The following is a 25634-nucleotide window of genomic DNA, read 5'->3' as shown; positions in this document are numbered from 1 at the left end:
GCATGTTGATTATTTTAGCTTCCCCCACCCCAACCCAGTACCAACAGGAAACCTGGTACAGAGGCTGATGCCAAACCCAACCAATTATGAAGGTTAAATCTGCTAGGAAATGAGAGAGCAGCTATTCAAACCTGTCATAACTGTACATTTCCACAGTGTCCATCATTCCAAGGCTCTTTGCCCACATCTCCTCACACACACAGGGTACTGCAGCTGCCTCTGGAGCAGCACTTAGCTGTTCACCATAACATCAAGCAGCTCAGGTCAGGTAGGCAATCTGGCATGCAGTCAAAATTGCCAAGGGACTTAAGAGGGGGATGTGCAGAGTTTTACCAGCTCCCCTTCAGATGCTCCAGGGTGGTCTCAGGCAAGTCTGTGTTTCCACTCAGATGTCAGAGAGGTTTGAGCATGCTTATGGGCTTGGCCATCGAGTTAACCATGACTTGAAATGGAACTCAATGATGACACGAGGCTGCAAACAGCCAGCCTCTTACCTGGAGTGCTGCCTGCAAGCATAAGGGGCCAGGTTCCCAGATCAGCCTTTCATCCAAGTGTCAGCTCCTCCACCAGCCCAGCAACTCCTCTGCTATTGGATACCAGGTCCACCCTGACAAAGAGCCCTCCCTGATGCAGTGCACAAAGCCCACTTATAGCCCCATCTACCAGTTATTGGAAGTACCCATTTGAAATAATAACCCTCCCTGGCTCGACAAACTCAAGGATGATCTATCAGGACTGCACTGCAGCATGGTCTGGCTGTCAGCTGCCACATTTGGCTTCATATCCCCAATCAGGTAAGAGGGGCTAGGAGCATCTTTCCAGGTGACCCAGCCTTCAGGGCAGATGGGGAACAGGAGGACACCTATCTCTTGGTTCACATGCCCCCTACCACTTCAGATATCACAGGGTCAAGGAGGGATGGTTGAAAATGGCAGCACCATCTTGCCAAAAGCATGGTCTGGAGCACTCCCAGCTGCTACCCCAGCTCCACCTTACCTCATCTTTCTGCTTGAGAAGCATCTTCAAGATTTTCTCTGTGAAGAAGAACAGGTAAAAGCCTCCAAAGACCACAGCAGATTTGGGGACATAGTAATCCTCCTGTGGGTTGAACCCAAAGGCCTGTAGGCAGGGAGAGGGAAAACAGAGAAGAGTTTAAGAAATGTGGACCTCAGCAACCCCTCACTTCCCTCCCTCTTTGCTCTAGGGTCTCCTGTTGCAAAAGACTGCTTCATTTGGCCCTTGCTCCACCAGGCCTGGAGAACATCAACTGACGGCACCTAGTTGGAAAATGCTCTCTCAGACTGGAAGAGAAAATCTTCTTGATGGAAATCAGCTCAGGCCCCAAGGTGTGAGAGCTGTTACCATCACTGCCACTCGTGATCATCTGTCTCATCTCTCTAAAGTTTGGCTACTGGTCTGGACATCCTGTGGGTGTGAATTCCACAGGCTAATGGCATATAAAGAAAAAACTCCTTGGCAGCTTGGTGGTGGTTGCCTTCTGAAGTCATGGTCCATCCCCCGCCACTGTGGCACATGTAAAACATCTGGGGGGGCCATTTAGGTCTTGTTTGCCAAAAGCCTACTCCCAGAAGGCATCAGTAAAGCGGCTTCTCCTCTCCTCTGAGTACACAGCAACTAGAGGAGCAGCTGCACAGCTTCTATAAGCCTACAGAGCTAAAACCCACCTCTATCAGGCAGCTGAGCAGGGGTTTACTGGACAGATTTAATCACACCCCTCTCAGCGTATTTATTTCTGACTTGTATAAAAGGTGCCTTCTGCAAAGTTTATAGCATGAAGTAAGGATTCAATAGGGCCACTGGCCTTAACTCCAGGCCCAGATTGTCCAAGTCACTTCTCCCTTAGAAAGCTGCCTTGGCCCCAGAACAACATCTTGGAGTGCATACAGAGAGGGCTGGCAGAGATGCCAGGGACCTAAGAGCCCTCATCACAGGGTTTTCTTTCATCTTTACTCTTGTTTTGGCCCAGCTTAGTTCCCTCCCAAGCCATTTTCTTTACATGACTTGAGAACACCTGAGACTGAGATCCTCAGAGCAGAGCCAGTCCCCTTCCTCTGACAGGCAGGCAAGTGGTATCAATGCCATTTAACAGGTGGGGACACTAAGGTGGACAGATGTGCCCCAGATTTGCCTAAATGTTTCCAGCCTCATAAACCCAGTCTGGCTGCACCTCGCTCTGCATATAGTTTTCATTCAGGGCTCCCTTCCAGCTGCACTGGGTTCCCCTTTCTAAGGCCACCGTGCAGAGACAGACACACACACACACACACGAGACAGACCCGAAGGCCCGCACCATACCTCAGGGATGAGCTGGAAGAGGGCGTTGGAGTAGAGAGTACCAATTGCCAGAGCTATGAAGTAAAGGAGCAGCCGCTTGTAAAAGGTCTTCTTCATGAAGGGCACCACGCTGGCCCCCACCAGGGAGCAGAGGGAGATGACGGTCACGCACAGGAAACCGTAACCCCAGACTGCAGCGTGTGTGCCAAGCCCACCCCAGAGATCCCAGGGCAATCAACACAGGAGAGCAAAAAGGAATAACAGGGGAGAGAGAGAGAGAGAGATGAAGAAAGAAGGGGGGAAGAGGGAGAAGAAAAGGGGACATTTATTAGTGATTTTGTATCAATCTGCAACTGGTTTCAGGAAGCAGGAAGGCAAACCTGGTACCCACTGGAGCTGGAACTCTGTCACTCTGCCCCGCAGCCAGCATCCCACAGAGACTTGTGGGCCAGCTACCTCAAGAGCATCTCGAAACAGATTCTCTTGGAATTTAGTCAGAACCCTCCAGTATCAGCTCCCTGCACCTGCAGACCATTTCCAGGAGGTCACAGCCTCACTGGGGACTTGTGTCAGAGTTTCAGCACAGAATAGGACACCAGTTTTCCTCCTAGCATCTCATACACTCCACCCTCATCATGCTCTTGTGCTCCCTCCGGCACCTGCTCACTTCACTTGGGCACTCCCAGTGCAGTATGATGCTCTGGCTGGGCTGTGCAAGGCCCTTCCAGCCCAGTGGGTCAGCGCAGGTTAGACAGGCTTGTGGCAAGGGACAGGGGACATCCCCATGGGGGTGGAGTGTATGTAGTTATTTCCAGTTCCCATCAGATCAGGAAGTGAACCATTTTGTTCCTTTTTTAAAGCATATAATAACACTGCAGTTCTGGAGCTGAAAAATACCCACAAGCTGGGGGCACGCAGACTCTGGGTCAGATCCATGAAAAGTTGCTGCCAGCACAGGACACTGCAAGTGTCCCTGGGGCAGGAGGAGGACCATCAGGGCTGGGAGCTTTGCTTTATCTTGCAAGGAGCCAAGTGGAACAAGCCCCAACACTGTAGTCTTCCATCCCCGCCTTGCCAGCAGGCAGAGGCTGAAACTGGCACTGAGAGCAGCACACATGTAAGATGAGACACATCAATCTGCCATGGTCAAGCAACAGAGCACATGGCACATGCACCCAACAAGGTCAAAGCAAGCCTGGGATTGCTCCAGGACAGAACAGAGGAGTTGGTCCACCAAAAGCTGAGGGTTTATTTTGATCCACACTCGTCAGGCAAGGATCTGACTGGTTCAAGTTTCTCAGCTGGTGTCTTGTGTGCCCAGACAGCATGCGCTTTCAACCCCTGACCTTAAAGGGCATGGAGATATTTATTCAACTCCAGAACTGTGCAATTAACCACAATTAATTCATGATGTAGCTGACCGACCATCAGAGCACCAGGAAACCTCCCTGGACAGAAACACTTTCGGGGACTGAAGTCAGCAAAAAAACCCCCACAGAAGGCAGGAGAGCCAAGGGGGGGGGGGGGGGGTGTCTCTAGTTCACCGGGTACAGTTTTAAGCTCTGTTCCCTTCTGCCTCTGTCCTGCAGGCTGCAATGCCCTGCCTGTAGTACTCAGTGCTGCCTTGGCATCAGGAGGCTCAGAGGTTGCAGATGCACATGAACCCAGTGTGGATGCATAGGAGAGGCTGAAAACATGCCCTTCTGCTCTGCAGGCTCCCACAGGCTGAGTGCTGTACTTACCCATGCTTGCTCTGAGCATGGGTTGCACCTCAGACTGCAAAGGTAGGCTCTGGAGCCCCTCACACTAGTGGCTAGGGGATATTATACTCAAAGGCTGGTGGGGAGAAGAGTGAGATTCCTTTGCCATCGGATCTGCTAGGCAAGTAGAGCTGTCTACCCATGGCCACAGCCACCCAGACTTCTGCCAGCTGCCTGACTGGAGGGTGGAAGGGGAAATATTCACTAAAAGTGGGATCAGCTACCAGGTACAGTACGTGGGTCAAGGGGAGGGATGCGCCCATGGGACCTTTCACCTGCACCAGGTGCAGCATACTTAAAGGGGGCATCGCTCTTCTCAGAGAGGCTGCAGAAGCAGGCAAGAGCCAGCAAGGGAGCACCATGCTCCTGGACACCAAACATGATCTCTGACCAGCCCTTGGGGATGTTTCCTGGTGCTAGGAGGTCTAAGAAAAAATCCTTTAGAGCCACTGGACAAGAAACCTGTGTGGAAAAGGAGTTTCCCTGGGCCTCAATCACCAAGAAATCTGCTGGACAGAGGCTGGGCAGCCAGCCCCAGTGGGAGAGACAGAGACAGGCAGGAGGCAAGGGGTGTTCTACTGCACCTCTGGGATGAGCTGGAAGAGCGCGTTTGAGAACAGTGTCCCAATGGACAGCGCGATGAAGTAAGTGAGGATCCAACGGAAAAAGGCCTTCTTGGTGCAAGGCACAATGAAGACGCCGAGGAGAGAGGCCAGGTTTATCACTGACACACTGAGAAAACCAAAGCCCCACGCTGCAGAAGGAGAAGAAATGAGGGCCAGATTATTGGGGCACTGCAGGGAGAAGGGCCAGAGTCAGCAGCTCCAGATACTGAACTGCCAATGCGAAGGGCATGCCAAGAAGCTGGCACGGCCGCGGCACTGCCCAGCGGTCACAGACGGTTGCTCCCATCTTGCTTGGAAAGCTTTAATCGCTGTACAAACAAGTCTGTGGCAGAAGGGCAGGGGAAGAAATCAGGCCATTTAATGGGTGTTCGTGTCTCTGAATTACTTGTGCAATTAATTCTATTAAACAGGCTGGAAAAAGTGGGACTGAGCCAGGAACGTTTCAGCACAGTGGGAAACCCATGGGCAGCAGGAGGCGTAAGACAGTCCCAAAACAATCTGGGATTAAGGCCTCAGGGTTTTCACAGAGTGCACTGATGTTCAGAGAAGCCAAAGGTCGGATCGCTAGCACTTTGGGAGAGCGCTACCTGGACCACAGGCAAGGGCTGGCTTCTGTTTCAAGTCACTCCAACAGTCTGCAGCTTGCGACAAACCCAACCACTCCTGGCCTGTGCTTCCCAGGAAGTCTCATCTGAGCACAGCTGGATACGCCTCCCTGCATCCCCCGTAACTGCCCTGTGACGCACACTATCCTGCTCCTCTATCTTTGTCCCAGGCTGCCAGGCAGTGCTGCTGTGGGCTGGTTCAAGGTAGCTGTCTACCACCCAGAAGCGGCAAGGGGCAGAAGTGCAAATCAGATGAACAGCCTGTGGCACGCTCTCTGGGAAAGGCCCATGGCTCTGCTGTCATCAGCTGCATGCAGCCTCAGTCCTCACTGTGAGACGACAGATGTCAGGCTGAACTAACACAGCCTGTGGGCCAGTGCCCATCAGCTTCCCCCCCCCAGCAGATGACATTGGCCCTGCTAGAAGCATGGAGCCAAAGAGTGCTACTGTGGAAAACAGAACCAGACTCTCTGCCAGGCCAGCAGCAAATTTGACACTGCACTGCCCATGGCCTGGTTGCTCTGCTTTCCCCTTCCTGAGGTGCTGTAACCATGGTGGGTGGTGGTATGCAGACACAGCAGGCTTGGAACAGCAATGCCTCAGCATTTTTCTGCAATCTGCAACCTAATCACACCAGGGAAAACTATAAACACTCAAAGTGGCTGAGATGGCACCCTGGAAAGTTGCACTTTCCTTGCCATTTGCTTAAAGAGCTCCCATTTGCTCCAGCTCCTCCAGCAAGAAAACTTTGGAGAAGCCTGGATTCAGAGACACCAGAAGGCAAACCGAGCCACCACAACTTCTTGAATGCTCCTTCATGGCTAGTGTCCCTTTGCTTCCCACCAGCCACACATCAGCCATCATTAAGAGGCTCTTTTATCCCTGTGCTTACCTCAGCAAAAGTCCTACCTACCACCCAGGACATGAGGAGGTTATCACATGGATCACACATGGGGAAACTGAGCCCAGGGAAAATGCCAGGACTTGTCAAGGCTACATAGCAAGGCAGGGCTTGGAACAACACCCAAGAGTCCAGGTCCCAGGGGGCTGAAGTCCTATGCTGGCGTAGCTAAGAAGCCTGGTTCACCCCTTTAACTCAAATGCTTGGGGCTGCAGGCTTGGACCCACAGGCCCTCCTAATATGAGGCAGAGTCTGTGCATTGACTGCTTGTCAGCCACAACTCTTAGTCTGGTCCCCTGTTCATCTCAGACAGCATCCTGCTGGAAGAAGCTATGGAGAAATATAAGAACATGACCTCCACCACTCCCCACGGTAACAGTCCCAGCTCCCAACATCCTGCATGCACACAAGGGCCAGTCCTGAAGCAGGAGTCACGGGCAAGGAGGACACCAAGGAACAGGGACACCAAAGCAAGGGCCAGGAGGTGTGCTGGTGCCCTGCACTCCAAAGAGGCAACCAATTTCCAAGCTAATGCAGGCCCCAGCACCCCTTGTGCCCCTCCGGCTCACCTTCTGCAGAGCTAGGACGCCCCTCCTCAGTCTGCTCGTTCTCTTCATTCTCCAGGTTCTCAGAGGTGCAAGCCCGCGACTCCAGCTGCTGCAGGATGGTTGGGCAGAACTCCTTCAACTCACTCTGGCCAATGCGGGACCCTTCACTCAGGTTGTGTGTGGCAAAGAGCTCTGAGGAGCTGAAGCACTGGGTGAGGGAAGAGAAAGAGACCTTGAGAATCCCCAAGCGGAGCTCTATCAGCAGGCTTCGGCCATGTGGGAAGCTCCATGGGCTGCCTCACTCACATCATCTCCCCTCTAAGCCCTGCCCTCTCCGTTCTCCCAACACTTTCCCCATTCGACACCTTGCAGCAGGCCCTGGGGCTCCTGGAGCTCTGGCCTGCCCCATTCTATGTCATACCTTCATCCTACTGCTGCAGCCCTGCTTGCTGGGGCACTAATGCTCAGCCCCCACCCCACAAAATCAAGGAGCATGGCCCCTTCCAGTGCTAGCTTATTGAGAGTGGCACCACAGCAAGGACAGGAGCCCAGCTCTACATGGCCGGGGCTGTGAGGAGGCATGCTGATGCTCTCTAGGCTCTCTGCATGGGCAATGCAAGCACAGGTGCCAGGCAGGGCATATCCCAGAAGAGCACTAACTTATCCAGAGGCTGAGACACGGTGGCTCCATGGGCTCTGTGGACAATGGCTCCCCCACACAGCCCCTAGGACAGGGGCACTGCTGAGTCCACACCGCAGACAGGGCCATGCCTTACCCGGGAGAGGTTCCTGTGCTGCGCTTCTGACCGGGACACGTTTTCATGGCCAACTCCCACATCAAGGCGGTTCAGCAGGGCTTTGAGCTGCCGCAGGGTCAGGGCATCATCCTCCCCATACCGCTGCATAAGGTCCCGCAGGAAGGATGCTGACGTGATGGCGCCGGGGGGCTGCGGCGTGGCACTCATGTCAGCCCATGCCTGGCAGAAGACGCCCAGGAAGGAGAAACCCTGCAGCACAAGGCAGCTTCGAAAGCTCGTGGTCAGGATCATGGTGGCCAGGAGGTGCTGCAATAGAAAGCAACACAAGAGGTCTACTGCCTGCCTGGAGCAAAGATTTGGGATGCGATGGGAATAATCCAGGCCAGGATTAAGCCCACCAATTACTACCCCATGGTCCTAGTCCATGTGGGTACTAATGATGCGGCCAGAAGCCCCGATCACCTGATGACGGACTACCATGCTCTGGGCGGCGTGCTGAAGGAGACTGGTGCACAGGTGGTATTCTCTTCTGTCCTACCAGTGAGCGGACGTGGAAGACGGCACAAGAACTGCATTAGAGAGACCAACTGGCGGCTTCGGCAATGGTGTCTCAAGGCAGGCTTCAGCTTCCTGGACAACGACCTGCACATCACGACGAGGGACATGCTCATTTGGGATGGGCTTCACCTGTCCCCCAAAAGTAAGCGTGTATTCTCTTCTAGGTTGGCGGATCTCCTCCGGCGGGCTTTAAACTAGGCTCATCGGGGGGAGGGGAAGATGAGGGCAGGGGAAGCCATGGACCACCAAACCATGTGGCACCCACAAGGACAGCCCAGCCTGAAGAAGGAGAACATCAGGAACCTGCAATCCATGAGGCGGCCAGCAATACAGCACAGGTAAGCAGTAAGCAGGTAAGCAATAAGGGGCCCTTTGGGAATCGGAGCTGGGGGCAAAAAAGGCACCAGTCACAGGGCTCAAGTGCCTATATACTAATGCTAGGAGCATGGGGAACAAGCAGAATGAACTAGCACTCCTGCTTGCAGAAAACACCTACGACTTAGTAGGGCTATCTGAAATCTGGTGGGATTCTTCCCACGACTGGGCGGTACATATTGAGGGTTATAGGTTGTACAGAAAGGACAGGGTGGGGAAGAAAGGGGGAGGGGTTGCGCTCTATGTCAATGAGCAATATACTTTGACCCTCATCAAGACGGAATCGAAGGAGGAGAAAGTAGAAGGATTGTGGGTTAGGTTACATGGGGGGGCAAGGAGAAAGGGATTTGGTGGTAGGGGTCTGCTACAGACCCCCACACCAAGGGGAAGAACTAGATTCGGGGCTCCTGAGGCAGCTCTCAGAGACCATAAAAACTAAGGAGCGGTAGTCATGGGGGACCTAAACTACCCAGACATCTGCTGGGAGACAGACAGCAAAGTCCCACCATTCACGCACATTCCTATCCTGCGTACAGGACCTCCACCTGATGCAGGAGGTACACGGTCCCACTAGGGGGAATGCCTTACTGGACCTGGTATTGGCAACGGGGGATGATATGGTAGGGGACCTACAGATTGGTAGTCACCTGGGGGACAGTAATCACCTAATAATAGAATTCACCATAAGACATTGAGTGGGTAAGGTAACTAGTAGGGTGAAAGTGCTAGACTTTAGGAAAGCTGATTTCAATGAACTCAGGCGATTAGTCAAGGACGCACTGCAGAGTAAGAGTTTTGAAGAGATGGGAGCCCAGGAAGGGTGGCTGTGCCTTAAGGAAATGATCCTTCGGGCACAGAGGGAGACGATCCCGATGCTAGGAAAAAGAGGGAAAGGGGCCAGGAGGCTTCCTTGGCTGACCAGAGAAATCCAGGGCAGCCTGTGGACTAAAAGGGGAGCATATAATAAGTGGAAATGGGGAGAGATTACCAAAGAGGAGTATACCTCCTCTGCTCGCATTTGTAGGGAGGCAGTTAGACGGGCCAAAGCTACCATGGAGCTGAGGATGGCATCCCAAGTAAAGGATAACAAAAAATTGGTTTTTAGATATATAGGGAGTAAAAGGAAGGCCCAGGGTGGAATAGGACCCCTGCTAAATGGGCAGGAGCAATTGGTGACGGACAGGGGGACAAGGCTGAACTCCCCAACGAGTTCTTTGCCTCAGTGTTCCTAAGTGAGGGGCAAGACAAGGCTCTCACTGGGATTGTAGAGAGGCAGCAGTAAGGCACCAGACTGCCATGCGTAGACCCTGAGATGGTGCAGAGTCACTTGGAGGAACTGGATGCCTTTAAGTCGGCAGGCCCGGATGAGCTCCATCTGAGGGTACTGAAGGCATTGGCTGACGTCATTGCACAGCCACTGGCAGTAATATTTGAACTTGTGGCGCACGGGCCAGGTCCCGGAGGACTGGAAAAGGGCCAATGTGGTCCCCATTTTCAAGAAGGGGAGGAAGGAGGACCCAGGCAACTATAAGCCAGTCAGTCTCACCTCTATTCTAGGCAAAGTCTTCGAAAAAATTATCAAGGCTCACATTTGCGAGAGCCCGGCAGGAAAAATTATGCTGAGGGGAAACCAGCACGGGTTTGTAGCAGGTAGATCATGCCTGACTAATCTAGTCTCTTTTTATGACCAGGTTACAAAATGCCTGGATGCAGAAGGAGGGGTGGATGTCGTATACTTAGACTTCAGGAAGGCCTTCAATACGGTATCCCACGCCATACTGGTAAACAAGTTAAGAGGCTGTGACTTGGATGACTACACAGTCCGGTGGGTGGCGAATTGGCTAGAGGGTTGCACCCAGAGAGTCGTAGTGGATGGGTCGGTATCGACCTGGAAGGGTGTGGGCAGTGGGGTCCCGCAGGGCTCGGTCCTGGGACCAATACTCTTCAATGTCTTCATCAGCAACTTGGACGAGGGAGTGAAGTGTACTCTGTCCAAGTGTGCAGATGACACAAAACTGTGGGGAGAAGTGGACATGCTGGAGGGCAGGGAACAACTACAAGCAGACCTGGACAAGTTGGACATATGGGCGGAAAACAACAGAATGCAATTCAACAAGGAGAAATGCGAAGTGCAGCACCTAGGGAGGAAAAATGTGGAACGGAAGCGGAAAGGGATCTTGGAGTCCTAGTGGACTCCAAGATAAACGTGAGATGGCAGTGTGACGAAGCCATCAGAAAAGCCAATGGCACTTTATCGTGCATCAGCAGATGCATGACGAATAGATCCAAAGAAGCAATACTTCCCCTCTATCGGGCGCTGGTCTATCGGGCGCTCCACAGTTGGAGTACTGCGTGCAATTCTGGGCACCGCACTTCAAGAGGGATGTGGATAACCTGGAGAGGGTCCAGAGAAGGGCCACTCGTATGGTTAAGGGCTTGCAGGCCAAGCCCTATGAGGAGAGACTGGGGCACCTGGACCTCTTCAGCCTCCGCAAGAGAAGGTTGAGAGGCGACCTTGTGGCTGCCTATAAGTTCATCACGGGGGCACAGAAGGGAATTGGTGAGGTTTTATTCACCAGGGCACCCCCGGGGGTTACAAGAAATAATGGCCACAAGCTAGCAGAGAGCAGATTTAGACTGGACATTAGGAAGAACTTCTTCACAGTTCGAGTGGCCAAGGTCTGGAATGGGCTCCCAAGGGAGGTGGTGCTCTCCCCTACCCTGGGGGTCTTCAAGAGGAGGTTAGATACGCATCTAGCTGGGGTCATCTGAACCCAGCACTCTTTCCTGCCAATGCAGGGGATCGGACTTGATGATCTATTGAGGTCCCTTCCGACCCTAGCGTCTATGAATCTATGAAAGCAGGTGCTGTGGTCAGGCTGGGCATCCTCCCAGCCTCCAGGAAAGGCTGAGACAGCCTGGCTACTAATGGCCTGGCAAAAAGCTCGCTGGGTACAACTCCCACCAACCCCCAACAACTGCTCCGTGTTGCTCCCCTGCACCACCCTCAGCCCAGGACACACACATCTACAACAGGGGACAGACCCCGTCACTGCACCCAATGGTGCCCAGCAGGGGGCAGCAGATTTCTTCTACAGCTCATTTCCACCACCAACCTGCCCACAACCAGGCTCTGCAAGAGGGCTCAGGTGGGAGAGGGACTGCAGAGGCATGTGCCAGTCCAGCAGAGATTGTTGGCTGATGTCAGCCTTTCCCTTCCAAACCCAAGCGAGGGCCCCAGGGTCCCAACAGGGACTGCTCCCTGCACGGGTTCCCAATGTGCACAAACACTGCCAGGAACTGTCTGTTCTTCCACGCAGCCAATTCCCAGAAGGTCAAGGCCACTGGCACTGCCAGGAAAGGCTCCACTTGCTTATCAGCTGCTGTGTGTGAACAGCTGGAGCCAAAGGGGCAGCATCACATCAACTCCCAGACACCAGAGTCAACTTGGAGCAGATGATGAGCTGGAGATGCAGGCTCTCGGCAGAAAACTGTGTTAAAGATCATCATCGCCCACCCAGGCAAGAGCTGAGTGGTCGAGGAATGAGCAGCAGGGGAGTAGCAGAGGCTGGGCAGAGAGGAGGCCCAGGCAAGGCCAAAGCTGTCCTCTCTGATGGGCAGGCAGAGGGGAGACCCCTCTCTAGCACTCAGCTCCCCTCAGGAGGGCCTGGGGATCTCAGGAGCAAGGCTGACACATTTCAAGATCTCTCAGATTGAGAGTACTCAGTGCATTTACAGTGTCCAGCCTACCTGGGGTAAGGTGAGGGCTTCTCACCACTGGTTAATGGGTGGGAAAACTGAGGCATAGTAAAGAAACCTGCCTTGACCTACAGAGTGATACTGCGTCACAGGCAGGCACAGAACTGGGGACTTCTGGTACCCAGACCTCTGCACAGTGCTGCCTCGCCCAAAGCATCATGGGAATGGGGGCTGCCACCTCTACCATCCCTGGGGTGCCCACCAACCCCAGCAAAGCAGGCAGGGTCCTGCTGCCCACTCCCTGCGTGAGGCCAGGATCATGCTGCAACTCTCACAGAGTCGTGCCCTGGTACACTGGTTCTCAAACACTCAAGGTCACAGACCCCTTCCTAGCTTGTTACACTGCCGTACACCCCTGCCAACTAGAGTATAACCTCCCCAAGCAACCTCCGAAATGGCAGAGGAGTAGTTTGGGGGTGTTTCTATTTCCCACTTGCCTTTGACTTTTCCATTCTTTCATCTCAGAGACACCAGGGCAACCCTACTGCATCCCATACTGGGGTGGGGGAAACCTGCTGGCAATCACATAGCAAGTAGACAGCTATGCCAGCCAAACCACTGGCACTCACCAGCTCAGAGGAGCCACCTCCTTACTGACCAGAGCCAAATACCTCCCCTTCCCCATGTCCCGACGTGGGGGACTTACTCGAGTCCTATCTGGAGATTCACTGGTTCTGTGCAGAGACAATCAATCACTGAGGAGCAGGGGGCTCAGGGCGCATTCACAGCCAACACAGCTTCCAGGACCTGGAGGAGAGAGAGGGGCAGTTGGAGGGCAAGTGGGCAGGAGTGTAGAGGAGTGGCCACCACGTTCCTCCCAGCTGTACTGCTGGAACAAAGCAACACGGTCTAACTGCCCAGGGAAGATCACTCCCCAACGGAGCCTGCCTTCTCTTCTGAGGCTGGCATGAATGCAGCCGCAGGCCAGCACACTCTGCTCTCCCTGCACAGTGCCAGGAAGCTGCATCCCCACTCCCTCTGCACAGACCCCAAGGGGATGCAGGGAAGAAAATGCCTGATTAGTGCTCCCAGGTCCCAGTTGGGGCTCTGGAGAGAGGGACTAGCCAAGAACCACAGCCACAAGGCACCCTGCTAGCTGTGCATGGCACTTGTGGGCTGGATGCGGCAACACTCATTTCTACTCTATCCCCAGTTCCATCCTCAATGAATAACTAGTGCCTAGACCCTGCCATTGCCTGAAAGCACCGCCTTTCCACCTGCTTGCCTACCTCAAAGCTTTGGGCAATACCTTCACTGCAGGCTTCTTGCATGGAAAGACCAGCTCCCCTTTACCCCAGCTCCAAGCATCCAGTCCAACTCACTCAGGCAGGGAGTGCAGCCAGCTAGCGTGTACTCTGTGGCAGAAAGGGAGCTGTGCGCTGGGGTGCGAGAGCCCGTCTGAGCTGCCGGGGAGCTCAAAAAGAGACCCATGAACCCGAGAGCGAGGTGAACTAGTGTTGTGCTCCCTGTGTTACATTTTAACCATGCTGCTAATAAGACTAAGGCATGTCCCAGTGCCTCTTCCCGGGGCACAGCCATACCTACATTTACAGTATTTGCCCATCATTAATCCTTGACCCTGACACTTTTTTCATATAAAAATAAAACAATAAAACAGATGAGGCAAAACATCAAGCGTCATCACCAGCCCCCGCTCTGCTGCCTACTATGGTAAGGCATGCACAAGAAGTGGGCCTTACCAAGGGCCACAGGAAGAGGACCAGATGTATCTAGCATTCTAAAAGAATCCAGTTGCAAGAAACCCTGCAGAAGGCAGCTGTTGAGTTGCCAGCCCCTATGCAAAGTGTCCTCCTCATTCCTGAGATCTAGAGCCGGGGTGAGGCCCCAGGTCCAAAGGGTCTGCATCCCTCCTAGGGTCTGTATTTGTCCTCTTCCAGGACAGTGACCAGGCTGGAGGGAGCAGCTGGAGTAGGAGCGTGGAGCTAGAAGGGACCAGGATCTTACCTCCTGCTTTGCACAGCAGATCTCCCCAGAATACAGTGACCCAAGGCCCGTGGGAAAGTCCTTGGGGCTGTTTCTCTGGTTGTTCCTCCCTCACTGGGTTCACTACCAGGCAGTCTCAGCAAAAACACTATGCACCCACCCCCAGCAGCACAGCCCTGCACAACAAGACACATGACCAGAATGGGAACACTCTAAGAAATCAGCCCAGCCCAGGCTCTTGCATCTCCAGATCACTCTTCTGGGCCCACAAAGGAAGGTAGCCAGCCACGGGGCCCAGCACATACCAGGCTTCCTGCTGGTGTTCAAGGACAAGGCTACAGCTCAACAATCTCAGAGGCATTTGTGATATGGCTGGTCTCCGTGGGAGGGCAGGACTGTGTCTCTGGGATACACAACACCGCTACACTTGTGCAGCTAGGACCTTATCAGGGGAACTTTGCGTGCCAGAGAAAGTGTCTGTAGGAAGGTCGTGGCCCCTGCTGGGATGACTGAGGCCACAGGCTTCTGCTCTAGCAGAGTCCTTCTTCCCACCTTTCTGCTACACAGCAAGCAGGGCATCTCAAGGGCAGAGCTGAAGCCAGTCAGTGACAGGCACAGCTCTTTTCACCAGCCCCAAGGTTAGGGACTCTGGGCCTCCATGGGTTTCTCTCCAGCAGCTGGAAGACACTGAAGAGGGTGTGGGGAGAGCCTGCAGCACAAGAGACCCAGGCTCAGCTCCTAGCTCTGGCACTGATGCCTTGTCAGACCCTTAGTCTCTATACTTGCTTGGGATGCTGATTTGTGCAGCTCCTGGGTGCTCCCCTCTCCACACCAGCATTTCTCAAACTGGGATAAGCAGCAAAGGTCCAGAGTGGCAGCGAGTAGGAGAAAGGGAAACAGGAAGCGCAGAAGAGGAATAGCACAGAGAACAGCAAGCATTTTGGACACTGGGGAGATGTCAGGGTGGGTACAGTGACCTTGGAGTGTTCCTTTTTTTTTTTTTTTTTTAAATCAGCCATAGCACAGCGCCAGAAGGGCAAAGGGCAGGAGAGACATGCAGCTAGGGTTACACGACCCCAAAGAAGTCAGAGAAGCACAGACAGAAGGGGAAATCCGCCTTCCAGCTCCCTGCCATCGCACAAACAGTCCCTTGCTGATGCACTGCAGACTGGTGTCTCCTGTAGGAGCTGACCCAAGATGCTTCTGGATGTCGTCCAGACAACCCGTCTGAAAGCACAAGGGTTCAGTTCATTGGGCAGAGATGTTTTTGGAATGGCAAGGCCTCTCCTGAGGGACTTGGGCAGCCAGGAGCCCTCCTCCCAGCCCCAACGCTGTCCAGAGCAGGGTGGGGAAGAGAAGACTCAAGCATCTCCCATCCAAGCCAAACTTTGTGCAAATCCGCTGCTTTCCCATTAAAAGGGGATCGACATTCTCACAGTCTTAAAAGCTTACAGCCACTTTGAAATCTTTGTTTTCCCAAAAGCACCAGGAAGCCTTGAAGAGAAGGGAGTTTTTGACTGCTCTGCAAAGGGCTTATGTGCAAGGCTGGAACTTAACTCCTCCGGTCCCAAGCGCAGAGAAAGGTAATTCACTTAGGAGCATGTTTGGCACAGCATGTGGGCCTCCCCAGTCACCCCTCTACTCACCCCACACCAGCAAGGACTGGAGTAGCTGTATTACACTCTCCTCAGCTCCCAGTCTGCTCCAGAGCCTCAGTGCAGGGGATGAGACCCAGCCTGAGACAGTGGAAAGCAACCCCCCCCCAGTTTGATCAGCACTAAAGGATTTCCTTTTCCACGCTCCTTCTCTCTTCCCCATTCCCAACATCCAGCTTAGCAGCTGCCCCTTTTCTCCCAGCCTGAAAAAACAGTAAATGCAGGAATCGCTTAGGAAGGATACACAGGGCCAGTACCAGATGCCCAGGCTAAACGTGGGCAGCTGGGGAAGAGAAGTTTCTTCCTTACTTATATCAGTGGCTGGCTCAGGCCCTGATCTGCTGAGGTCCCTTCCGACCCTCATATCAATGAATTTATAAGACTCCTCACACTAGCCAGGACAAAAATGACGAAGAGCAGAGGAGATATTTGTTCTGACTAAGCTCTTCCTCTTTAAACTGCCCACACTGACATCTGGGTTTCAACTCCTCTCTGAATAACAACAGTTAATGTAGACCCTGTGCACTGACACTGCTCCTTGCAGCCCCCAGCCCTCTGTACTGTGCTGCAGGAGCTCCTCTGGCCCCTTGCAAACCTCCGCTACAGAGCCAAAATATAAACCACTGTCTCATTTGCAGATCTGGGACACCTCCCTGCCCAATCCCCTCTCCCAGCTAAATGAAGCCAACAGCTCTAGTCTGTAGCACACGCCTTGCTCAAAGCCTCCCGCTGGCCTGGACTCTGACCACCAAAGTCGTCTGCTTGGTGAGATACAATAAGTACATTCTTGTACCTGTGAGACGTTCAAAACCAACGCCACCGAAAACAAGGGCACCTTCCCAGAAGCCTCGGGGGCTGGAATTCATGGAAACTATGAGCCAGCACCACTTGCAGCCTCCCTCTGCCAAGTCCGTGTCCCGAGAAGCAGGAGTGGAAAGAAAATGAATATGCAAGGCAATAACAGCTAGCAGCGCTGCTCTCACATGCCTGCAGTTTTTCATCTCAGGCGCCTGACACACGAGGCCTGCAAGGTGGGTGCTAAGCAGACCAGGGAAGGGAAGAGACCAGTCCATAACCACTCCAGAACTTGCACGCAACATGCCAAAGCAGCCAGCAGGGAACACTGAAATGGGGCCCCGACTGCCAGCAAGACTGGCAATGGGACACAGCCCCTTGCACTCAAGCTGCCCAAGTTAGCAGGGCCAAAACCTGCTCCCCTCCAGCAGATGCTGAGCGAGCTGCACGGAAAGACTTGGAAGACAGGCATCCACTTCAATTCAAGGAAAGCTGCTATCCATGCCTTTGCCGGCAGTCACAGCAGAAAGACAAGGCTAGCATTGGCCACGGGGACTCAGCTTCTCTCTTCCCTTCCTCCCCTGCGTACAGAGATGCTGGCAGGGGACAGTGTCTGTGTGCGTCTGTCAGAGAGAGAGAGAGGATGGAAGCTGCAAGCTGTCACCAGCGCCTGAGGAAACAAGGGAAGGGCTACCTGTCTCAGGGGCCCCCTCTCTCTGTCACTCACACCAAGGCACAGGGAGCACTTCCCTGCATGGCTTCTGAGGATTTCTCCCCCTGCAGAGCTCCCAGGTCTCATCTCATCAGAAATTCACTCCCTGTCCCAGCCTGACCATGCCACGCACGCTCTGACAGCGGTCCCTGGGGCAGCACCCCGCAGCAAGCCGCGGATCAGAACGGTGCAAAGCATCAGGCAACACGACATGTTGCCTGGCAGCATCACCGGTGCCTGTGCCGGGAGGCAGTGTGCCCTCAGAGACTGGCACTCCTGGGATGCACAGACCAGAGCAGGCAGGAAGAGCACAGCTCGGATCCAGGTGTGCAACATCTTGCTGGCAGAGTTCAAGAGAGCGGCCAAGCACTCCTCTGCCCGCTGCTGTGGGTGGAAAAGGTGCTAGTAAGACGCTTGAGAGCCTTTCAGAGACTGGTCTTCCTCTGCGCAGATAAACCAAGCCCCACCTGCCCCAGCTCACCCTGACTTTTGAAAGGCAGCAACATCATTCATCATGGAGACTAGACGGGTTCTCTGGCCTGCGGGGCAAGACAGACAACAGAAGTCCATAATTAGGGGCTAGGAAATATAGCTTGGATAGACAAAGGCAACAGCAAGTCTAGAGCACGCCCTTCTGAACAGCGGAGTGAGGAATCTCTGGTGCTGGCTGACAGCTAGCGTAGTCCCTGCTATCCCCATGCAGTGGGGGAACAGACACTCTGTACAGTATTAGGAAACAGCCACGCACCCCACAGCAATCCCAGCTAGGCCAGGCCAGCCCTACCTCCCCTATAACAGGTCACAATCCTCCGGCCACACACAGTTGCCAAATTGCCAGGCTCTTGTTCCCGAGACTGGTTGTTTCTTCTGCAGAGAAGCGGTAAGAGGTCTCAGTCCCAATCAGGTCAGATCCCACCCTCAGGCTCCCTCATGCTGGCTCAGCCCCAGCATCTGGGAAATGGCACTGTCAGAGCAGGCTTGAGCCTGGCTCTGACCTATTTAGTCCCAGGTATTCTCTCACTAGCCTCTGTGGCCAAGCCAAGCCAGCCGGATGGATGGATGGATGGAAACCTCTGACCCGGTCTGCAATCGCATCTAATGAGGCCAGGCTGCGCAGTGCCCAAGAATCACATCCATCACAGCCTGCACACAGCTCATAGCAGTGGCCAAGAGCCCCTCCTCAGCACCAGTTTGCTCACAGCATCTGACTCCCGGTTTCTAAATACACACCCCCTTATCAAGCACAGGCACGGCCACAAGGCCTAATACAGTCTTTGTGAGTTGCTATTTACAGAGCTGCTATTTGGTGCCCTCCTTCCTTGCCAGCCTGGGCTCTGCTGGGGGTCTCAAACATCCCAGGGTCCAATGTCACAGGCCAGTGGAACAAGTTAGAGCCCTGAAAACTTCCATCTCCAAGCCCTGGTACTGATTCAGTGCCCCTCCAGGCCAGTTCCTCTCTCCCGGCTTGGCAAAGGGGCAAGTCCTGGCTCCCAGAAAAAATGTGTCTTGATGCTCATCTTATTGGGGTCATCTGACCCCAGTGGTCTTTCCTGCCCAAGTGCAGAGGGCTGAATCCAATGATCTGTAAGGTCCCTTCCAGCCCCTAACAATTATGAAAGGCTTTTAGAAGCTAGATTCAAATTGCACCATGCTTACTCAAATGGAGGGCATCCCAGGGGAACGGAGGCATGAGTCACAACTTCCCAACATCAGCCTGGGCTGTGCAGCATGAACCCAGCAGCTTGACCTGGGGCTTAGTCATTTGTCCCAGCAGCAGCGAGACAGAGGGAAAGGCACCTGGCTGAGAAGGCAGTGAATCAGGAGCAAACCCTAGCTCTTGAGGCTTATAGTGCCCTTTCATTACAAAAAGGCTCTACCAAAGCATGTGTTTTAAGCAATGCACGTGCGAGGAAGCTCGTCTCAGCTGGAGGAAGCAGTGGTGTGTTAGCGCCTGGGACAGGTAGCGACCTCAGGTCTCCTCTGTGAGCAGGCAGCCAGAGCCAGGCAAGCACGCACTGTGCTTTGAGGGATGCTCAGACTTGCCCTTCCCCCTGACAGGAAGGAGTGACCCATCTGCCAAACCGCTAGCAGCTTCAGCTTTGCTGCCCTTGGGAAACCATGTGGCCCACTCGCTCCTCCAAAAACAGCACCTGGCACTTACTGCCGCCTCTGAAACCTGCTGCGGAGGAGCGGGAGAGCTGTCGCCACCGGTGCTGCGACAAGGTCAAAGGGACACGTGCTGGGTTCCTTCCTCCTCCGGTTACCTCGTCTAGACTGCTCGGCCCCTTCAGTATTGACATCCTCAACCCCTCCCCAACTTGCCCCATGCCTTCTGGAGCAAGGATGCAAAGGGATTCCTGTGCTCACAGCAGTCCCACTGCGTCTGTGCATTCCCCTGCTCTCACTGCAGGCACATCTCTCAGACTCTCCCCACTCCTCTTGTGCTCCCAGAGCCATAAATGCAGTGGGATGGGCCACAATCTTATACCACATTCAAGCTGGCACCTGGGGCAAGCAGGAATAACTCCACCAACTTCAACAGAACTCCCATCACTTCTCGTAGCAATGCAGTTTTACCACCGACTGGGAAAAGACACTCAAACAGGCCTCGCTGCCTGATGCCAGTCTGCCTGCCTTTTCTTTTCTAAAAGAAAGACTGCCCTACGTGACACAGGTTGGCGGGCTGCAGTCCAGGCCCTAGTAGGCAGGTGTCCAGACAGCAAAAATCATTCTGCAGGCAGCAATTGTCCCTCCCGCTGGCAGTCCCACCAAAGAAGGCAAGGACTGGCAGGGACAACAGCAGCACTTTGCACCGCTTGGAGCGTTTTATCTAGAGATCGCACAGCACTTTGAAAACAGGCAGTGCAAGGGCATCATGGTAACAAGCAATCATAAAAAACCCAAACAAAACCAAACCCCAAAGCCTCATGCCCGCAACATCCCACAACAAGGCCCCGTGGTGCTGTGCCAGGGTTAGCCCACTAGCATAGATCTCACAGGGTCTGCACAATTTGTTTGTTTTTTGCCTTGCTCCCAGATCACAGTGTTAAAAGATTAGCCATTACCCCTGCCTCAGCCCGCTGCTGCCAGGGTTCAGCTGCGAATGCAGCTGGGAAAGGTCCAATTTTAGAAGAAGGGCTGTGTACAATAGGAAGTGTTTCTATTAACAGGCCATGCAGATTCTCGCCAGCCAATTTAAGCCCCCATCCAACCTGTGCAGCAAAGGAGCCTGACTCTCCCTGCGGTACAGATGACCAACAGGAGCACCGGGGGCACAAGCGATGCCCCAGCCACGGGTGGAGAGAAAAAACGAAGGTGTCCTGACCCCGAGCTGAGGGTGCTGCCTAGCACATGGGCTCCAAGCACAGACAGCATTTTTGTCTGGCACGTACAGACTTGCCAGGACATGGCTGCAGTCATACAAGGGGAAAGCAGCAATCCTGCGAAAGCAGCATCCTGCCTCCAGCCCTATGGGGGAGGTTTACTCCTGGCCCTCATCAGGGTTAGCAGCCTGCTGCAAAAGCCCGTTAGTTTTGCTGAGCAGCACATCAGTTTCACTGCTCCCCTTGCCCACAGGGCCGGGCTCCTTCCAATGCCCTGCCCCTGGGCACCTCTGCTCCCACCACGGCCACCTGCTTCGACCCCCGCAGACGGCAACTTACAGGCCCCAAATGCCCAGCAGACGCCCCACAAGAAAGCGGCCCTTGCTTGCCATGCCTTGCTGCCTGCCCTGGTCCCTGCACCCCGCCAGGTACCAGTGCCACCCCCCCCCACACAATATCCTGCCCGCTGGTCCCCAGTGTCCCCCAGCTGGGGCAGGCCCTGGCTGCCAAGCAGTGCCCACACTCCCTTCCCAGGACCCATGCCCATGGCAGCAACTGAGCACCCCCATGCCCCTGCACATCCCTCCCTGGTGACCTCTATGCCCCTAAATCCCTCCCTGCATCCCGCATCCCTCTCTGGTACCCCGCAACCCCCCCAAATCCCTCCCCGCTGCCCATCCCCAGGGCTGTGCATCCCTCCCCATCCCTCCTGGGTGCCCACCCCCGGCCTCTGCACCCCCTTGCCCGCCACCAGGAGCCATGCAGCCCTTTGCCCTTGCTGCATGCAGCCCCCCACCCCCGCTGCAAGGGCCAGAGCCGGCCCCACGCTGCTCACCCGCGCCTGCTGCTCCGCCGGATGATGCCCGTGTGCTCGCCTCGCCCCGCCCCGCCCCGCTCCGCTCCCTGGGCCCGCGCAGGCTGCACGCTCGGCGCATGCGCCAGCCGGGGACAGAGGACAGCCCCGCCCCCGGGCACGCCCATTCGCCAGCGCTGCAGGTTGATCTGCATGGACACGCCCCCCGGAGCCAAGCGGCCCACGTGGCGGCGGGGCGGGAAGCCCCTGTGCAGCGAGCAGCACCGTGCGGGGTGAGAAGGGGCGCACCTGAAGGCATCCTGCTGTGGCTCCAGAGTTGGGCACATCTTAACCCTGCCCGCTGATTGGGCTGGCACAGCCTGCCAGGGCTTTCTCTTGCTTTCTCTTCCCAGCATGGCTGCCCATGCCTACTGCCATGCTCTTCTGCATCCAGAGATACACGCACCCGCTGGCTGCAGGCTTCTGCACACCCTGGATATGTGCCTGTGCGCACAGGTTTGGGTAAATCTGGTATCTTTTATTAGACCAACTCAAATAGTTGAAAGAATTCAAATAGTTGGAAAAATTTGAATTGCCTTAATAAAACCTATGAAATTCACCCAAAGAACTTTGTCTGCCTCGGTCTTTAGACCAACACAATTATAACTTATACCCTGTAGGCAGGCACACCTCCCTGTGCACCGCCTCCACCACCTGCCCAGAGCCCTCGTCCAGGCCCAGCGCCGGGTCCCAGGGTTTGAGACACTCAGGCCGAGGCGGCTTGACTGGAGTGTGCCAGTGCTTCTGCTGGGACCTAAAGCTGGAGTTTGCTGGCTGTAACGTCTCAAGGTCAGACCCAACATCTTATTTGGGGTCAGGAAGGAATTTTGCCCCCTGGTCAGATTGGCATGGATTGGCGGGGGGGGGGGGGGGTTGCCTTCCTCTCTAGCAGGGATCCTAGGTCTACCTGCCATCTCTTGAGCATGTACCAACAGCCTTTTATAGAAGCAGGATGTCAGTTGCTTTACTTCTGGCAAATTGAGGTGTTATGTTTGTGTTGTGGCAGAGTTGACACAATTTTTAGAAAAACTGTGGGTTTGTATAGGGTATAGTGGCGACACATAGGGGGTGCATGTGCACCCCCTGAGAGCGCTGGTGCACCCCCAATAGGCCACGCTCCCCACTTAGGCAATGCGCGGGGCGGGGGGGGGGGGGGGGGGGGGGGGCAGGCGGGAACGCCAGTGTCCTCCCTGCAAGTGCTGGCTGTGGAGTGGGAGCACTGTGGCCACTTCCTGGTTGACGTGATTGGCCACAGCAGACCCTCCTAGTTTCTGGCTGGTTGCTGGGGGGGCCTGTGCCCCCCCAACTAAGGTGGCACCAGTCGCCCATGATAAGATGATTTGGATAGGGTGCCTCCCCCCTCAGGACCCCTGCAGTCCCACTTCTCTAGGACCTTATGTTTCTATGATAAGGCAATGGGGGAACAGGAAGTGGGAATGTGAGGAGCTTTGATGTAAAAGGCATTAATAATACATGAGTAAATGTGACCCTTTGCCCTTTACTGCCCCTTCTTCCTGAGAGTTTTGCAACCTAGTGAATTTGGTGTCTCAGCCAACCCTGGCAGCAGGTCAGCATCAGCCCTAAATGACAGATAGAGAAACCAAGTCTGACCAAAAGTGGTGAGACAAGCCAGCATACAGCCAAGAACACCACTCCCTGTCCCAGCTCCCAAACTAGCTCGGTAACCAGGCCATCCCTGCCCTCACTCTCAGTCACTGGCCTTCATGTTCCCTTTACAGCAATAACAGCAAAACCCAGCTCTTCTACAGCACTCAATCCATAGCTCGCCAAGGAGGTCGGTGTGATCACCCCCTCCCCATTACAGATAGGGAGTCCGAGGCTCAGGGAAGTGAGGGGACTCACCCGCCGTCCCCCAGAAGTCACTAACAGAGCTGGACTAGAACCCAACTCTGCCAGTCCCAAACCTGGGCTCTGTCCCATAGGCCATGCTGCCTTCATGAAGGAAATGGCATTTTCTCCTCCTGTTGCCACCCACCCCTGCACCCCTGGGTTGCGGGGCTCCATTAAAAGCAAAACAGCAGTAAAGATTCTTTGCTCACCTGCTTGTTCTGTTATCCAGGTCGGCAGCCGCTCAGTCTTTCCCTCAGGTAAGCCTGGCTGGCGGTTTACCTGGGAAAGAGCAAACAAGGTTCCTATTTAAGGGTGCAAGTGAGACAGTTTCTTCGGTTTCCCCTCCCCATACCATGGAGCCTCCATTCATTCCCACAATTATACCTGTCTGTTGTAAATTATACAGCAGAGATGCAGCAGCTCTGTCATCTCAGCATCTATGGAGATGGGTCAAGCTTAGCACAGCCCCTTTGACAATGCAAAAGAGGGGCTTGAAGGAGCCAAAGATAACAAACCCTTCTGTTCTTTTAATCAGCCTAGTGGTTATAGAGGTCTTTGTCTCACTAAACTGGTTGGTGCACGCTAAAATATTAATGAAAAAGCAGCCGCTGACTCCAAGACTAAGATTTCTGTTTGTATATCATGGAAGTAAAGACAAAGAGACAACACAGCCCCCAGTGTCTGATATGCCATGGGCACAGAGAACACAGACCAGAGCCAATTGTTGTGATATGGCTAGCAGAGGATTATCTAGAGGAATTCCAAGCCCGCGCATCAGCAAAGTCAATTGTTATCACAAGCAACCCCCCCCCCCCCCCCCATGTATGCAGTAAATGTTCTTTCTTCTGGCAGCCTTTTCAACTTCTCCCTTTGTCGTCAACCCGCTGCCAAGGAGCTACATTTATAGAACATTTCTTATCCCAAAGCACTTTACAGAACAATGCAAACTACATGTAGAAAAACATTCATACAGGAGCCACGCACACACCTCTCGGGTTGGATGCAGCAACTGTTCAACCTGTTTAGGCAAGACAGTGAAGAATAGCCCATGTAGTTGAAATGCAGGCAGAACTGAAAAAGAGGCAGAAAACTAGCAGCTAGTCAAGAAGCCCAGCTTCTTGCAAGGCTGCCAGAGGATTCTTACTGCTCAGAAGTTGTCAGGGCTTTGCTTTTAAGCCTCATGAAATGAGAATCATCTTCACAGCACAGTACCCTACAGAGGGACAGTTCCCAGGAGATAAATGCCTCTGAAAGCACCAAGGACTTTTCCTCTCTGTCCCTCCCTGCCCAAAGCTTGGATCAGGCCTTCTGCCATCTAGCATGCAAGATACCCCAGTCATTAGCTCATTCCTCATCCCCTGAAATCATTAGCGTACGGGCCTTCAAAATGAGCCCTGGATGCAGATCTCCCAGTAGGACAGGCTCCAGCCCCGGTTCTGCTGCTTTGTGTCTCCTTCTTGCAATCGGATGAAGGAAGGCTGCATTGTCAATGCCTGTACACAGAGTAGCTGCTTTGGCTCACGTGGTCTTCAGCACCACTGGATCGTCTGCCAACCCACGTCACACTCAGAAACCATCTGACCCTGCCTCACCAATCTCTGCTCCCCCTAGGAGTCATCCTGCCAGGCACCAAGAGCCAACATCGGATCGGACCAACCCCTGAGCGCACACAGGCAGGAAACACTGCTGTGGAGTGGGTGTAGGGTTACCCATTGAAGGCTGTTAATGGGAGCAGAGGACCCGAAGTGCATGAAATTGGAGCTGGGGGACATGAATAGTTCATTAGTGACCCACTCATCCCACAGCATTGTTGTAAGGCCCAGACAGGACCTCAGGGAACAGAATCTCTCCTCCTGCTGGCCAGGAAACCAGCTGCATCGCCCACCTGTCCTGCAGCCACTCTAGGCAAGGTCTCTTTTACAGCAGTCTTCCCTGCTGCTCTGACATGTCTGGCACTCACCCCATACCCTCTGTGAGAGCGTCCCACAGATTATAGGGCAACAATAAGAAAGCCATTATGTTGCAGCACTGGGAATCGAGTCCTAGGCTAAGATCTGATCACTTACCCAAGTGATTAGCCAGCAGAGCAGACTCTCGGATTGTCTGATGGCAGGCACAATTGCTGCACTGCTCGGAGATCAAAAGCCAGCCTGTTTTCCTTGCTCCAGAGGTGGTGGTTAGCCCAGACAGGGGAAAGGACACAGTAGGCCCTGTCCCCTAAAAGCAGCAATTAAGGTGGTTTATAAAAAGGAGGCTGTTATTAGGCCACCAGCCCCAGGATCCAGGATAATTATAGATGCTGGGATACAAGTGATA

General features: G+C 54.1%; 1 protein-coding gene across 6 annotated transcripts in view; it reads right to left on the bottom strand.

Annotated features, from left to right (window-relative positions):
* SLC39A14 (solute carrier family 39 member 14) overlaps window positions 1-23621 on the bottom strand; it is a 30293-nt gene extending 6672 nt beyond the window's left edge. Inside the window, exons 1-7 of one of the 6 annotated variants that reach the window (XM_059730711.1) lie at window positions 23528-23621; window positions 12832-12932; window positions 7956-8135; window positions 7512-7799; window positions 6757-6943; window positions 2317-2486; window positions 997-1119 (exon numbers count right to left, since the gene is read on the bottom strand). In XM_059730711.1, the coding sequence (XP_059586694.1) occupies window positions 997-1119; window positions 2317-2486; window positions 6757-6943; window positions 7512-7799; window positions 7956-7973 (786 nt within the window). In that variant the 5' untranslated portion in view covers window positions 7974-8135; window positions 12832-12932; window positions 23528-23621. Of the gene's footprint in view, window positions 1-996; window positions 1120-2316; window positions 2487-6756; window positions 6944-7511; window positions 7800-7955; window positions 8136-12831; window positions 12933-14150; window positions 17487-17772; window positions 20953-21449; window positions 21522-23527 lie in introns of those variants that run through there. The other 5 variants (XM_059730712.1, XM_059730714.1, XM_059730713.1 and 2 more) reach the window with 5 other exon arrangements.
* Window positions 23622-25634: the final 2013 nt, after the last annotated feature.

The sequence above is a fragment of the Alligator mississippiensis genome, chromosome 7 (genome assembly GCF_030867095.1).
Source record: "Alligator mississippiensis isolate rAllMis1 chromosome 7, rAllMis1, whole genome shotgun sequence".
In the NCBI taxonomy this organism is placed as follows: Eukaryota; Metazoa; Chordata; order Crocodylia; family Alligatoridae; genus Alligator; species Alligator mississippiensis.
Note: the sequence above shows the minus strand (reverse complement) of the source record. Positions and strands in the feature narration are given on the sequence as shown.